General features: G+C 39.5%; 1 protein-coding gene across 3 annotated transcripts in view; it reads left to right on the forward strand.

The window, feature by feature from the left end:
- Nucleotides 1–12992, forward strand: part of LOC140739796 (receptor expression-enhancing protein 6-like) — a 40060-nt gene extending 27068 nt beyond the window's left edge. For 2 of the 3 annotated variants that reach the window (XM_073068326.1, XM_073068327.1), the window contains exons 6-7: nucleotides 1654–1701; nucleotides 10818–12992. In XM_073068326.1, the coding sequence (XP_072924427.1) occupies nucleotides 1654–1674 (21 nt within the window). In that variant the 3' untranslated portion in view covers nucleotides 1675–1701; nucleotides 10818–12992. The remainder of the gene's footprint in view (nucleotides 1–1653; nucleotides 1702–10817) is intronic. The other variant, XM_073068328.1, reaches the window with a different exon arrangement.
- Nucleotides 12993–16518: the final 3526 nt, after the last annotated feature.

Genomic DNA, 16518 nt, shown 5'->3' on the forward strand with positions numbered 1-16518 from the left:
TACAGGTTGAGTCTGTGGTAGAGAAGGCAAATGCAATATTGGCATTTATTTCAAGGGGAATAGAATATAAAAAGGAGGTAAAGCTCAGCATTTATTAGACACTAGTCAGGCTGCACTTGGGAGTATTGTCAACAGTTTCGGAGTCCATATCTCAAAGGATGTGTTCTCAGTGGAGAGAGTCCAGAGGAGGTTCACGAGGATGATTCAAGGAATGAAGGGGTTAACATATGAGGAGCATTCGGTGTACTTTGGAATTTTAAAGAATGCGTGGATATCTCATTGAAACCTACCGAACATTGAAAGGACTAGATAGGGTGGATGTGAAGAGGATGTATCCTATGGCGGGGGTATCCAGAACTAGAGAGCACAGCCTCAGAATTGAGGGGGTGACCCTTTAGAACAGAGGTAAGGAGGATTTTTTATTTTTTTTATTTTTTTAGCCAGAGAGTGGTAAAGCTGTGGAATGCTCTGCCACAGACTGCGGTTGAGGCCAAGTCCGTGAGTATATTTAAAGCGGAAGTTGATCAGTTACTGATTGGTAAGGATATGGTGAAAAGGCAGGTGTACGTGGTTGAGTGGGATCTGGGATTGGCCATGATGGCATGGCGGAGCAGACGGAATGGTCTAATTCTACTCCTGTGTCTTATGCTCTTGAGGTCTTGCACTAAATGATATATGAAATACTGAGTTTCAGTGGACCCCAGTCCAAAGTGGGTGGGGATGATGGGGGTGGAAAAGAAAGGAAAATTGCTTAAGTTTTCCTGCTTTGAACTTACAGGGATCAAGATTTGATCCTGACAATGGATCTTTTCTGTATGAAGTTTGTACATTGTCCTTGTATGTTCATGGGGGTTCTTTCACGTCATTTTGATTTCTCTCCCCCCGCCCACCTTTTCACTTGCATATCCCAAAGTCTCCTGATTGGCAGATCATGTGACTGCTATAAATTGCTGCTCATTTAGGTGGGCAGCAAGAAGGTACATCACAAGGTTGTGCTGGCTATTGTAGCAAATGTCGCACATCCCTGTGTTTCAACATACAAGTGATGCTTGGTAAAACGAAATCTGATGGGTGTGAGAGAGCAGGTCACAGAAATAACTTGAGAGCTGCCTTGGTATTAATTGAATGGTGTATGTGCTGAGGGAAGTTTTAAATTGTAGTAATGTGAAGTGGGCAATTGGAGACCATAAGGTTGTACTTCAATCACATTGTGGATTTTGATGAGTTTTTTTCTACTCCACCACCCCAAGACCACGATTGCCCATGTTACACAGCACAGCACATAACAAACTAATCTAATGAACTGGTTCCTTCTCCGGACTATTTCAGAGATTCACTACCCTGCACACCTGTTTGAAATGACAAGCTCTGCTTCCTTGTTTGTGATCTCTTGAAGCAAATCCAGTAGATAAATAAATTGTAGGGAACACGCAAAGTGGCAAAGCAGCTGAATGATGTGATGGTTTAGATATCTGTGTTGTATAACACTTGAACATTATATAATTGCCTTTTCCAAAAAAAGCTAAAATGAAAGCTGATTAACTAGCTTGATTACTCGAAAGTTGTTCTTGGACCTTCAGTGGAAGGGATGTGCATGTGTTCTGATCTGTAATGTCAATTATTTTTCTTTCTTCCTGCTGCCTAATATATTAGACTCAGCTGTCCGTAGACTGATGGCAGGAAGGGTATATTGATATGAGGGTAAGTTGCATTTGGCTTAAAAAAAACTTCCTGCTGTTCAGTATCAGCCAAGCATTTAATTGTTAACTTTTAGACTTTTTAACTTACTTGCTTTCAAATTGTTTTCCCGATCTATCCAACATGTTTTTTTTTGGTAAACTTCATATGTTAATAACATGCTTGACTTCCAAAGCTCTACAAATTAGCCATCTCATTTGTTTCTGGTCAGCCTTGCCCTCATGGGTCATAAGTTTGTTGGTAAATGATTAACCCTTATGAATTGCACTTGTGGCCATATGCCCAAGCACATTGTGGAAATTGGATGCGAGTGTTTGTGCAATTCTCCTTAAGCTTTTACACTTACTCATCAATCCACTTCACAGTTCTGCCTGCTCTTGCTGCTTCTGCATGCACTCCAATTGTGCTTGCTATACTAAGTCATCCAACATTAGGACTAGACTTTTCCCCACAGGTGGATTGTCATTATTCTGGCCTTGTTACTTGTCCAAGCACAATGCTGAAGGAACTCAGCAGATCAGGCAGAATATGTGGAGGAAACTGAAGAGCTGACGTTTCAGGCCAAGACCCAAGTCCTGGCCCAAAGTGCCGATGGTTCATTTTCCTCCACAGATGCTGCCTGATCTGCTTCCTCCACCAGTTTATGTGTTGATCATGACTTCCTGCATCTGTGGTCTCTCTCGCCTGTCTTTTTTTAAATTTATCCAGGGGGTTTTTTTAAACAATTTAATGGCGTATTCCTTGTTGAGATTTGACCTGTATTATTCTTTAACACAAAATACCCTGCAGATGCTGGGGTCAAAGCAACATGCACAACACGCTGGAGGAATTCAGTAGGTTGGGCAGCATCCGTGGAAACGAACAGTCAATGTTTCGGGCCGAGACCTTTCATCAGGTCTGAAGAGGGAGGGGGCAGGGGCCCTATAAAGAAGGTGGGGGGAGGGTGGGAAGGAGAAGGCCGATAGGTGCCAGGTGAAAACCCAGTAAGAGGAAAGATCAAGGGGTGGGGAGGGGACAGGCAGGAAAGGTGAAGAAGGAATACAAGGGGAAAGCACTATGGATAGTAGAAGGAGGCAGAACCATGAGGGAGGTGATGGTCAGCTGGAGGAGGAGGCAGAGTGAAACTGGGATGGGGGAAGGGAGGGGGAGGGAATTACCGGAAATTGGAGAATTCAATATTCATGCCAAGGGACTGGAGACTACCCAGACGGTATATGAGGTGTTGCTCCTCCAACCTGAGTTTGGCCTCATCATCGCAGTAAAGGAGGCCATGTATGGACATATCCGAATGGGAATGTGAAGCAGAGTTGAAGTGGGTGGCAACTGGAAGATCCTGTGTTTTGACGGACGGAGCGGAGGTGCTCGACGAAGCGGTCCTCCAATCTGCGTTGGATCTCACCAATGTAGAAGAGGCCACACCAGGAGCACCGGATGCAATAGTTAACCCCAACAGGCTCAAGTGAAGTGTTGCCTCACCTGGAAGGACTGTTTGGGGCCCCTGAATGGTGGTAAGAGAGGTGGTGTAGGGGCAAGTGTAGCACTTGTGCTTGGACCGCTTCGTCAAGCACCTCTGCTCCGTCCGCCACAACAGACAGGGTCTCCCGGTTGCCATCCACTTCAACTCTGCTTCACATTCCCATTCGGATATGTCCATACATGGCCTCCTCTACTGCCATGATGAGGCCAAACTCAGGCTGGAGGAGCAACACCTCATCTACCGTCTGGGTAAACTCCAGCCCCTTGGCATGAACATCGAATTCTCCAACTTCTGGTAATTCCCTCCCTCTCCCTGCCCCCATCCCAGTTTCACTCTGCCTCCTCCTCCAGCTGCCTATCACCTCTCTCATGATTCTGCCTTCTTCCACTACACATAGTGCTTTCCCCTTGTAGTCCTCCTTCACCTTTCCTGCCTATCCCCTCCATGCTTCCCCTCCCCCACCTCTTGATCTTTCCCCTTACTGGGTTTTCACCTGGCACCTACCAACCTTCTTCTCACCCTCCCCCCCCCCCCCCCCACCTTCTTTATAGGGCCCTTGCCCCCTCCCTCTCCAGTCCTGATGAAGGGTCTTGGCCTGAAACGTTGACTGTTCGTTTCCATGGATGCTGCCCAAGCTGCTGAGTTCCTCCAGCATGTTGCTGTATTATTCTTTTCTGTCTCGAGAAACCAGCAAAAAAAACAATTAAATATTGGAAAAACTTAAGTCTTTCATTTCAATAGTAGAGTGAGCAATTATGCAGGTTTTGAAGAAAAATTATGTCCTGCTGGCTTAAAAACTGCAACCAATTAAGATGCTCCCACAATGCATAGGAGTAAAGGGCTCTGGTAAACACATTTTAAATGCTTTGACAGTTTCCACTTCCATAGCTTTAGGCATTGAGTGCCAGATTTTCATTCTTCAATGGTAAGTAACTCTTTCCCCTTGGATTGTCTATATTCCTCCTTCCAATTTGCTTGAATCTGTTGACCCATCTGCAAAGAAAAATAATTTCCTTATTGTTCATCATTTCCAGCCTCTGGTGCGGTTAAACACTGAAAAGAAAAGTGTTGGTGTGAGATTTGTTTCCTTGCCCACAGTGAAATATGCTAATTTATGGCACGTTGAGTTGTCTGTATTCTAATGAAATCTGTATAAACATATAAATTAGAAGCAATAATAACCTACTCAGCCTCTTGAACATATTCCACTATTTACTAAAATTGTGATTAGTATTTGTGTGACCTTAACCTTGCGTCCCCATCTCCAGAGTCGTGTCTCACCCTTTTGCTTACTAAGGATCTATATCTGTTTTTTTTAAGAAAAAACATTCACATTGTCCTTTTGAAGCAGAGTGCCAAAGATTTTCAGCAGTCCAGAATTATTTTTAAACAAAATTGTCTTCTGCCTGTCTTTCTTCAATAGACTGGCACTTATTTTTTAAACAGTAATCCCTAATTGTAGGTTCCCCCGAGGAAGAAACATTCACATCTGCTCTGGCAAAATCCTCCAGATTCTTGTGTTTTTAATTATTTTCTTCTAATTCTTCTAAACTCCGGTGGATACAATCTCATCTTTCTTCGAAAGAGAATCTACCAATCAATGATACATAAGGGAGACAACAATTATTTAGTTGGAGTATGGATTTTGTAGAGATCATATATCTAGTACCCACGTTGTTATAATCTCATTACTTAAGCATCTAATTGCCTTTTGATGGGATGCCATAAAATATGCGTCAGTTTGCTTGGGATGATGTGGATGTCCAACAAGATTGGCACAATTACAAGCGCGACTGGTGTCAGAACATGGAGATTGAATTTTGCAGTAGTAGGTATGTGAACTGATGGGCTTTGGAGCTTTACTTCCATAGCAGAATGAGGTCAAGAAAAGGAAGATTGTGGTGGTATGTGTCACATGTCAGAACGTGATAGGACCGAGTTGTGAGCATATGCAGAACTGATAGAATGATTGAGAAGCTTGTTTAGTGAAAAACGGTGTTCTTAGTAACACATGGTGTGTATAAAGAACGCAGCATGGTGTCAGAAATCAGTCTGGAAGAATAATTCGTTTCGGGAGAAGTGAAGATAATTGAGGGGGAAAAAACATGCAAACTTTGTTTGCTAGCAGCTTTAAGAGTGGAAGTTTTGCAAACCCCATCGATGCTTCAGCTGACTGGAAATGTAACTGAAAACTGGAAAAGATTTGAACAGCGTTTTGAAATTTATCAGCGATCGGAGCAGAAAATAAATCAGTATAAACAAAAGCAGCGATCCTACTTCACGTGACTGGGGACGATGCAGCTGAAGTACATCACCATTTTACTTTTGAGAATGGAGATAATTTGAATCTAAAAGCAATAATCGACAAGTTAGAAGCCTTTTGTATACCTAAGCACAATGTGATGTATGAACAGTACCAATTCTTTACCTGTTGGCAGAGAGCTGGTCAAATGATTGATCAATTTGTTACTAAGTTGAGACACCACAGTAAAACATGCGAGTTTGCAGAGCTTACAGACGCTCTCATTAAAGACAAATGTTTGTGGCATTCTGGATAATGCTCTGAGAGAGACTCTTGAGAGAACCAGATGTAAAAAAGCTTCGGAAACCATGACGTCCCAGGCTAAAGAACTTTTTATTGAGAACGACTGTGTAGATGTTGTGGAAAAGTGTGAACATATCGGAAAAAACAATAAAACGGCAATGGAACTGACAGAGAGCAAGATGTCATCTGAAAAAAAAAAATTTGTGATCGCTGTGGGTTGCAACTCCGACCTAAAATGTGTCCAGCATACGGGGGGGGAAGTGCAATCACTGCGGTAAGAGCAATCATTCTTCACGCTGTTGCAGAAGTAAAAACAAAATAAAACTAGTAAATGCTGGGCTTGAAAATAAGCGTGAGGAGTTTTATATCGATGTGCTTTGTGAAAACAAACAAAGTAAGAATGACTGGATTATGCCATTGCAAGTGAACCAAAACATTCTGTTAAAACTGGATACTGGAGCACAAGTAAATGTTCTTGCAGAATCTGAGTTTAATGCATTAAAGCCAAGACAAAAGTTACATCAGACAAATATAAAAGTGACTGGGTATTCAGGTGCAGACTTTCCAGTTAAAGGAACATGTGTGGCAAAAGAATCACACAAAAATATGGTTCACGTGCTTTCATTTGTGGTCATGCCTGAGAATGTACGGTCAATATTGGCTTTATCTGCTTGTGAGACTCAATTTGGTGAAAAGAGTCTTACTCCTGGAAAGTGACCCAGTCAGAATACAGTGACTTGATGAAAGAGTATGAAGACCAATGTTCCCTTTGATTTTTAGTAGTCAGTGTGCGCAAAAATCTAATGTGCAAAATTTAATCCTGTGACAAAAGTATGTGTGCACTGAATGCACACATGGCACAGTTTATGTAGGTTTACAAAATATTTGGCATAAAACTGCACAGAATAACAACAAAATTAACATATTTTCTCTCTCCCCTGTCTTTGGCATTTGCCCATTCTTTGTAAACTCTGTCTAGACTAATAGAACTTCTGTCCAATTGATAGCTTTTGATTCTCATTAACATATCCAAATAACATTCACCTAAACGGTTTCTCAGCTTGTTTTTGAGTTGATTCACTCGCTCACAGTCAGTACTAGATGCAAGAAAGGTTCCCCCAATGTCCATCAACTGTTCAAGGTCGCAAAACTGTTCATTCTGAAGTGCAAATGCCTCCATTTGAGCAAAGTTTGAAATCAGTTTGGATTTGATTTTTTTCTTGCATGGAAAATTTGAAATCATTAAACTGTCTAACTATTACAATATTTTCAGCCAGAAAATCATGATATTTTAGCGATAAGGTATTAACTTGTTCATCGCCAAATATGAAGTTACAATCTGCAAGTGCGGAGAAAACAAAAGCTGGCCATTCTTGTACCTCATCTTCAGGAAACCTTTCTTCTAAATGAACACAAAGACTATTTATAAAACTCAACAGCGAACTTGTTGACTGATGGCTGCCGCTGTGATGTAGCTGTACAAACCGGAACAGGAAAAGTGAGGTGACGTAAATTAGTGACATGCATTGTGGTATTTGGAAAAACCAACTAACTAGCTAACAAACATTTAGCTAAAAGATTATTTTCAATAAGTATAATTATTAACTACTACATTATTTTGGGTAACTAACCTTTTGTGCACACATTAATTTCCTTTGTGCGCTGGTTGAAAAACGTGTGTACGCGCACAGCTTAGAGGGAACATAGATGAGGACTTGTTCAAAGGGCTAGGTTGTCTTCCAGGTGAGCACACGATTAAAATTGACGACACAGTGCCACCCGTAGTACATCCATGTGGAAAAGTAACTTTTGCATTATGTGAACAACTGAAAACAGAGCTTGAAAGAATGGAACAGTTAGGAGTCATACGAAAATTGATAAACAGTCTGAATGGGTCAATTTGCTTATTGTTGATAAGAAAAATGGATAACTGAAGATTTGCTTAGATCCAAGAGCCTTGAATCGAGCCATTAAAAGAGAGCATTTCAAATTGCCCACTCATGAGGAAACTATGTCACAGTTTGCTAATGCAAAGTACTCTAGTAAATTAGATGCATCCTCTGGATTCTGGCAACTTAAACTAGATGAACAGAGTTCAAAGTTGTGTACCTTTAACACTCCTTTTGCCAGATACCGTTTTCTTAGGCTTCTGTTTGGAATTGCATCAGCTCCTGAAGTGTACCATAAAACTATTCACATGCTATATGAGCACATTGAGGGCGTAGGTACTTCCATGGATGATATTATTGTTTGGGGATCATATTAGACGAGTCTTACAGGCAACAGCAAGGCAAACCTGAAGTTGAATAAAGACAAATGTCAGCTAGGAGTGACTGAACTTACCTCTGTGGGTGATATCATCAGCAAAGAGGGTGTGCATCCTGATCCATTGAAGGGTTCTGCTATTGAGAACATGCCAAGACCACAATGTAAAAAGGATGTTCAGAGGTTCATGGGAATGGTCAACTACATGGGAAAATTCATACCCAATCTTTCGGAACACCTTGCTCCATTGAGGCAGCTAACAGAAAAGAAAAACGAATGGAGCTGGAATCGTGAACAGGAGAAGGCATGGCAAAGTCTCAAGAAAAGTTCTCACCAAAGAACCTGTGTTGAAATTCTATGATGCTGAGAGACCCATCAAAATCTCATGTGATGCATCTCAAGCAGGCTTAGGGGCAGTATTACTCCAAAAACATGATCAGGAATGGCTACCAGTGGCATATGCATCCCGTGGATTATCCGATCCAGAAACAACGTATGCCCAAATTGCAAAAGAATTGCTCAGTACTGTGTTTGCTTGTGAGAGATGTCATCAGTTTGTGTCAGGACAATCTGTTGATGTTGAAACCGATCATAAGCCTTTGATTATTGTTTAACAAGCCTTTAAGCAACTGTCCTTTGCAAATTCAGCAAATGATGATCAGATTGCAAAGATGTGTGTTGAATGTGTCATACACACCTGAAAAATTCATGTACACAGCGGACACATTTTCCAGAGCTATGGATCCAACAACAAAAGACAGTCACAGGAACATTATTGATGCTCAGGTTTTTATTGATGGTCATAGAAATTGTACCTGTTGCTCCTAAAAAGTTGGAACTGCTGCGTCTTGAGACTGAGAAGGACAAAATTTTCAGTCAGGTAATACAAATGATGATGGATGGATGGTCAGATAATAAGCATGACTGTACCTCAGAAGTACAAGAATATTAGAATCACAGATCAGAACTTTCTGTTGTGGCTGGGATATTGTATAAAAGTAGCAGAATTATAATTCCTAAAAGTCTCCGAAAAGAAATGCTTGGGAAAATTCATGAAGCCCACCTAGGTATTGAAAAGTAAGGGCGCAGGAAGTGATGTTTTGGCCCAGGATGAATCAAGAAATTGCAGAGTTGGTGTCTTGTCGACTATGCTTTAAATACCAACCTAGCAACCCTAAGGAGCCACTGCATCCACATTCTAGTCCTCAGAGACCTTATCAGAAGGTAGGCATTGTCAGTTACAAACAGATAAACAAAGATTATCTATTAATAACATATTACTACTCCTTGTATCCTGAAGTGTGTGGTTTGGGCAGAACAGCAGAGAATGTAATTATATGCATGAAATCAGTTTTTTCCAGACATGGTGTACCTGATGAAGATTACACAGACAATGGTCCACAATTCAATGGTGAATGCATGAGACATTTTGCTTATGAATGGGGCTTTGTTCATACAACATCTAGTCCATTTTTTCCTCAGTACAATGAATTAGTTGAGAAGTCGGTAGGAATTATCAATAAACTGATGCACAAAGCAAAAGATAGTGGAGGTGATTTTTTATTCAGCTTTGTTAGCCTATCGCAGTACTCCACCTGAATGTGGATTTTCACCTGCTCAGCTCTTGATGGGACGCTGTTCGAGATCCGAACTGCCAATAAATGCAAGCCTTCTAAGAACAGAGGGAGGTGAACAAGTGGAAAGATGAACACAAAGCAAAGCAGAAAATATACTTTGACAGATGTTCTCGTCCATTACCTGAACTCCACCAAGAAGATGAAGTGAGGACACAAGACAAAATGAACACATGGACACAGAAAGCTACAGTACTTGAAGAAGTACAACCCAGATCATACATGGTCCAAACCGAAGAAAGAGCACTGTTAAGAAGAAATCGTAAAGATCTCAAGAAAGAGCCAACTTTGGAGTTTCAGTTAACTGATACAGACCAGACAAAACATGAAAATAACAACAAAACACAAGAACTGTGTGAACCACTTAGAAGGTCTACTCGTGTTCATAAACCCCCAGAGAGACTGATAGAGACACGTTAAATTAGTATTAGTTTTGATGTTGCTAATTGTTTTTTTTAAGGAAAGGAAGATGTGGTGATATCATCTGTCACATGGCAGAATGTGATTGGACTGAGTTGTGAGCATGCACAGAACTGACGGAATGATCGAGAAGCTTGTTTAGTGAAAAACGTGGTTGCTGTTTGCTGTTAAATAAAAGTTCTAGAAATGTTCTTGCAGAATATGGTTTGTTCTTAGTAACCCACGGTATGTATAAAGAACACAACAAAGATATGTTACTGTTTCAAAGCCCTGCTTGGTTTCCACACCAGCAGGTTCAGGAACTGTTATTGCTCTTCAACTATCAAGCTCCTGATCCAATGTGGAAAACTTCACTCCCCTCAACACTGAACAAATTTTACAACCTATGGGCTCGCTTTCAAGTACTCTAAAGCTCATGCTTTCAGTATTATTTATCCACTTATCATTTTTTGTATTTACTCAGTTTGTCTCTTTAATTGTTAGTCTTTGTAGTTTTTCATCTATTCTGTTGTATTTATTCCACTGCAAATGCTTACAAGGAAGTGAATCTTAGGGTGACATATACATTGATTACTTACTTTGGGTGGAATGGGACAACTTAACAATTTTTAATGGAACAAGTTGACCATTATTAAAGATACACCTGGTGCCTTTTTAAAAAAACTACTAATAACATGGCAGCCAACTCCCCCAAGTTATTCCTACCTCTACATGCAAATACAGCAGCCATATTACATTTCAAGATATTTCTAATTTTATTAATTCTTTTGTATTACAGCACTGAAGCTACATTTGACAAAAGACGAGGACAACTGAGGACCATACAATAAACTGACTGCCTGCATGATGAAGCTAATCCCACAAGAAAAAAGAAGACTCGCTATAAATCTGGCATGGAAGCAACAGTGTCTGAAAGGAAAAGATTATGTTTAAATTTTCCAAGTGTGATTTGACATTGAAATCTAACACAACGTACTTTTTTCTTTCAGAAGCAGACACTCTCGTTATCAAGCATTTTATTTTTCAAATTCAATAAATTTTCTACTTGCTTTATACAATATTCTTGTAGCAAAAGACTCAAATATTTTTGAAGCGATAGAGAGAAGAATGGTCCCTCTTGTGGTCTAAACTGGATTTAAACACTGCATTATAATATACAGTAAAAATTGCCACAAGCCTGTTGATTTGTTTAACCTCAGAGGTGCAGTAGATTTGTCAAATGTTAACATTCCACAAGCTCAATTTTAGCATCAATTGTCAGGAAAAAGAACTTCTGATATAGTTATAGTTTCATTTTTGCATGGTACCCTGAAAATGTTGAGTTGTACCTTGAAATAACACTTTCACTGGCTATAGATAATAGATATCCTTTTTAATTGGATATGAAGTGAACAGGATGAAATGGCTTGGTTTCACTTTGGTTAGCTAATGGGTAGATGTGTTGCAAGTGATTTATTCATCCTGTGGTCCACCTAATACCCAAGATCAAAATATTGAATGTAATTTCCCATCCGGTTCTACATGCCAAGATATTGGTTCACTGTTAGCCATCCAATCTGTGCATAGTAACTCCATTTAATTATGAGGAACTCTCAATGATGTTCTGCAGCTAACTTGCATGTGATTGTATTTACTCATGCTGATAATTTAAAAACCTGTCATATCCTGCGTTGTACACTGACTCAACAAAATAGTTCCTACTTTTTAAAATTTGCCTATGGATCCAAAAATAGATATTTCTGGAAAAATTGTTTGTTATGGGATTTTATAGACTGGATAGTTATGGACATTATGTGTTTATTCTGGCCTTTTATTAACATTTGGGTTTGAGTGTGAGCGGCTGATGAACATCATTGCTTCCCCCCCCCCCCCCCCCATTACAAAACATGAAAATGCATTGAGCCAACTTCAGACCATTTAACCTAGGCTCCATTGTTACTTAAAACATTGTTTCACAAGGGGAGGTTTTGTTCAGTACTGGTGCTAGGATGGGTGGGTTTGTTGGCGATGGAAGTTGTCTTTTAGGATCAGCTCTAAGTTCAGTTACCCCAAACTGTCGTAGCTGGAAGAAGCATTGCCTCCACAATAATGTGATTTGGAAGGAGTGTTGGTATCTACACAGTTCCTTCATAATGTTTTACAGGGAGTGTGAGGTATAAGAAAATACTTTAAAGTCATAATATTGTATATTTTTTTTTAAAGAAACTAGTTATTTATTTCAAGTGATTTCCAGCATCTGTAGATTCTCTCTTGTTTGTCATTTAATTCAAGGGAAGTTGTAGAGTGGGTGCCTCTTCAGGGCATTTGCTTAACTTGCAGGCAATCTTAATGAGACTGCTGAGCCTTCAAGCTGTGTTATTGGGGAAATGTAGATTTTTATTGTAATGTTCTCACCAGTTGGTATTCCACTGGGATGAGAAACAGACAAAATGATTTTGTGACTGGGGAGTGTGTGCAAGCTATGTATCATTACAGTGCACTGATATCACACCGAGACTGGAAACTATTGTAGCATTCCTGTAATTTGTTGGAAAAAGCATTTGATTCAGTGATTTTTCTCGTCATATTAAAATAAATAAAGCATTTTTTTGATAAACAATGGGAGGGGCGAGTTGGTCAACACAACTTTGTATTTTAGGGCAGTCAAATTTAAGTTCCAGATATTGAATCAATAGAGAAAACTGTGGGCCTCGGGTAGCAAAAAAATGTACATGTATAAATGTAAAGTGCAATTCACTTAAGTTTTTTCCATGCTGTTAATGATTATAGATTCCAAAGAACTCTGTAGACCTAATTTCTGAAAGAGCTTGAAGGCAGTGCTTTGTTGCTCTATCGATGAATATAGGGTTGAATTTTTAATAATTCATGTGCACTGGAATAATAACTCCATGTTAGAGGCACTATTTGTTAAGATAAGATCAATAAAAAAAGCATTATGAGTATTTTTTTTAAACTCTGGAATATATTCATTTACTTTGATCTGATGGTGCTAGGGTGGGGGAGGTACACTGCAGATGTTGATGTATCTGTAATCCATGTTGAGCAGAAAAGATAAACCAGCAACTTTATATAGCTGAAACCCTGATCCATAGTCCTAAATTAGAAAGAAAAGATGGGTTAAGAGTAATGTTAAATTTAAAGTTGTAATCCCTTGATTATAAGAGAATGGAAATTTTGGAAGATGATGCGCTTCAGATTGCTTGCATCAGACTTGAGAATTATCCCATCTAACATTCATCTGATTTGTGTATTCTGAGTTCCTAGTTTCTGATACCACAGAATGCCTACACATGCTAGGCTCGTGTTTCTGACCACACAAATCCTTCTGTGATGTCACTTAATTCCTGCTGCAGCCTAGTAACACATGCTTGACCACCAAGAGATGGTGTAACAGTTGGAGCTGAACAGAGGATTCTAAAGGAAAAACTATGCCTCTGAGTGTGTCCCGATGTGTCCGCACTTTGATCACTTTGCTTACCCTGTGTTCGCTACTTGGATTTGGGCCATCCTTGTTCCCTTTGTTCAATATAATTGTTTTCCTCTATCCAGCCTACTTTTCGTAAGTATAGGACTACCTTCCTCGATGGAAAGGTACATTTTAAGAAATGAAGATAGTAACTAGCTTCCTCTCACACTGTCCATCCACCCCTCCCCCCCACCCCACCCTCCCCACTAGCCAAGTCTGCAGCTTTTGAGAGATGTGTGTTTTTATTCCCCCCACCAAATTAAGTCACCAATAAGTTGTTGCTTCAAATTCAGTTGCGTTTTCCTTCCACATTGAGCCTTAAAATGGATGAATTGTCTTTAGCATATCCAAGGGTCACTTGGACTAACATTTTAATCCTGTGAAAGGATGCCAATGATTAATTTATTCAAATATGTTGTCAACCTTTGCACTTTCTTGATAACTTATATTTATAAGTATTTGAAGTTTACTGATTAACTGCTCTACAAATTGCATTGTTTTGACTTGATAATGAATCTGTAAATTAACCCATCAGAAGCAAATCTGATATGTTAAGAGGGGAAGAAGTACAATGGCAAGATTTCATTAAATCCCTTTAGGATTTAGTTTTGTTTTCTCTCAAGGGATGTAATAAGATCTAAGCTTGGGCTTTTAAGTTATTTTACTAGATGAGAAAAGAAGGAAACTGTATCGGGGGGGGGGGGATTAAACCATCAATTTGACTAGAATGTGAATAATGGTGAGATTATCCACTGGTAGGAAAAATAGATATTGTTGAAATGCAGACAGACTATCAAAAGCATGCTTGGAGAACTTTGTAATGATACAAAACGTAATTGGAGACAATGGAATGTTGGCCTTTGCTACAAGGATAGAAATAGAATAGTACAGCACAGTACAAGGATGAGGGAACAAAAACTTGTAATTTTTCTTTACAAGAAAGAATACATGCATTTAATTTTGTTAATTTTCTTGAAGACCATAAGACATAGGAGCATGGGTCACTTGGTCCATTGAGTCTGCTCCATCATTCTATAATGGCTGATTTATTCCTGTCAATCCCATTCTCTGCTTTCTCCTGGTATTTTTCCTTTCTCCTAGATTTTTTAACTGGCAGACAGAATCTGGATCTAGAGGACATTAAGGGTAAACTGAGAATTTTTTTTCTGAGTTGCAGAAATTTGGAAAATCACACCAAAGGAGGTTTGGAGTTGGAGTCTTAAGTGTATTAAAGCCTAGGACAAACTTTTGGATTCCAAGTCTTTTGGGGGGTTAGCAGAAGAATCCACCAATAACAGTGTAAAGGAGGCCATTTGCTCTGTGTTTTGCTTTGACTCTCTGCCACAGCAGCTCATTAATTCTGTATTTTAATGATACAGAAGACTTCTATGTGGTTTGCAGATTTCTGAGGATTGGGTAGGAAGATGGAAGTAAGGTTAAGATTGGCACAGCCTTGATCCTGTTGAATGGCTGAGCAAGGTCAAGGAAGTGAATAGTAAGCTCCTGCACTTTGTTTTCCAAGTCATATATTTAAAACAAATAATTGAACAAGTTCTCTTACAAAGAAACCATCTTGCTTCCAACTGGAATAGATCAATTTTCTTTTCCTGAATACTATTATTGGATACCGCAGTGATTAAGAACATCTGCATTTTGATGAAGATTTTAAAAATTTTCATCCTCGGAGCAGATGGTATAACAGCTCACGTGAAGTGCTTGCAACCTCCTCAAAACTTGCAGAGAGCTAGATGAAACAATAGTGGATGTGGGCACAGTACTTTAAATACACAAGGGTGTAGAATGAAGTTACTTTAGAAGCTGGCAGTCAACTATCTATCAATGGTAAATTTCCAGAGGAGCTTCTGATCTTTTTTATAAATGGTAACAGAATACCAGAAAGAACTACTTAATTGGCAGGTGTTTAGGATGGTGAAGTTATTTAAGGAATTAATTGACATCATTGGTGAAGAGTAGGAAGTGTGAGATCGGTTAGTGTGAGCTTGTGCCCAATTTACCTAGTCTTGCAGCATATGCACTCAAATGTCCTGAAAAAGTATTATATACAGAATAATATCATAAAAACTTAAATATGGGATCATCCACTATAGAGCAAAAGGGCAATCTAGTTGGTGAAAGGCAAGGGACAATGCTGATTCAAAGAAGTTAAGAGTCTGTGTGCAGAATCAGTATTGTACATTCATAACTAGAAGACTGGAATATACAGATGGAGTTTAATTGCAATTACACAATACTCTGATTAAAGTTCCTTTGAGCTATCAACAGTTCTGGCTACTCCATGTTGGTCCTGGAATGCACAAGGCTTATCTGATTATGGTTTTTAAGAATAAAAAGAACAGAGCTGTAGTTATCCATTCCTCCACACTTCCCCTTGTGTGTGTTGTGTGGAAGTATATAGGATAAACAATGGTAATCTAAAAATCTGAGGCAGACCATTGGAAGAGACTTGAAGCACTTGTTCACACAAAGGAATTGCAATATGAATGTTCACTGAAATAGATGCCAGTCAGGGAAGAGAAATAACTCTGCCACGGATGCTCCCAAGCCTGACTGTGAAAAGAGGAGGGCTGGACATGGGACTATTTTTTTAAAAAAAACACACAATACTACAGAAATGCCAACGAAAGCTCCAAGGACCTCATCCCTGCAAGAGGTAGGATACACTAAAAAGATGGGCTACACCTGGGAAAACTTGAAAGACTAGCCCAGGATAGAGGACACTGAGTTCCTGTTGATGGCCTATGACCCAGCATAGGTGATGGGCTTAAGAAGAAGAGAAGAAAATTGAGCATAGTTAGTGTTGATTTCACTGAATGATGAAACAAGTTCAAAATATATTTATTTTCAAAGTATACATGTACAACCTTGAGATTTGTCCCCTAACAGGCAGGTACAAAACAAAGAAACCCAAAAGAACCCATTAGAAAGACCAAACACCCACTGTGCAGAAGAAAAAAACACAAGTCATTCAGACGATAAACGTAAGCAAACAGTG

Source organism: Hemitrygon akajei, chromosome 16, assembly GCF_048418815.1.
Source record: "Hemitrygon akajei chromosome 16, sHemAka1.3, whole genome shotgun sequence".
Classification (NCBI taxonomy): domain Eukaryota; kingdom Metazoa; phylum Chordata; class Chondrichthyes; order Myliobatiformes; family Dasyatidae; genus Hemitrygon; species Hemitrygon akajei.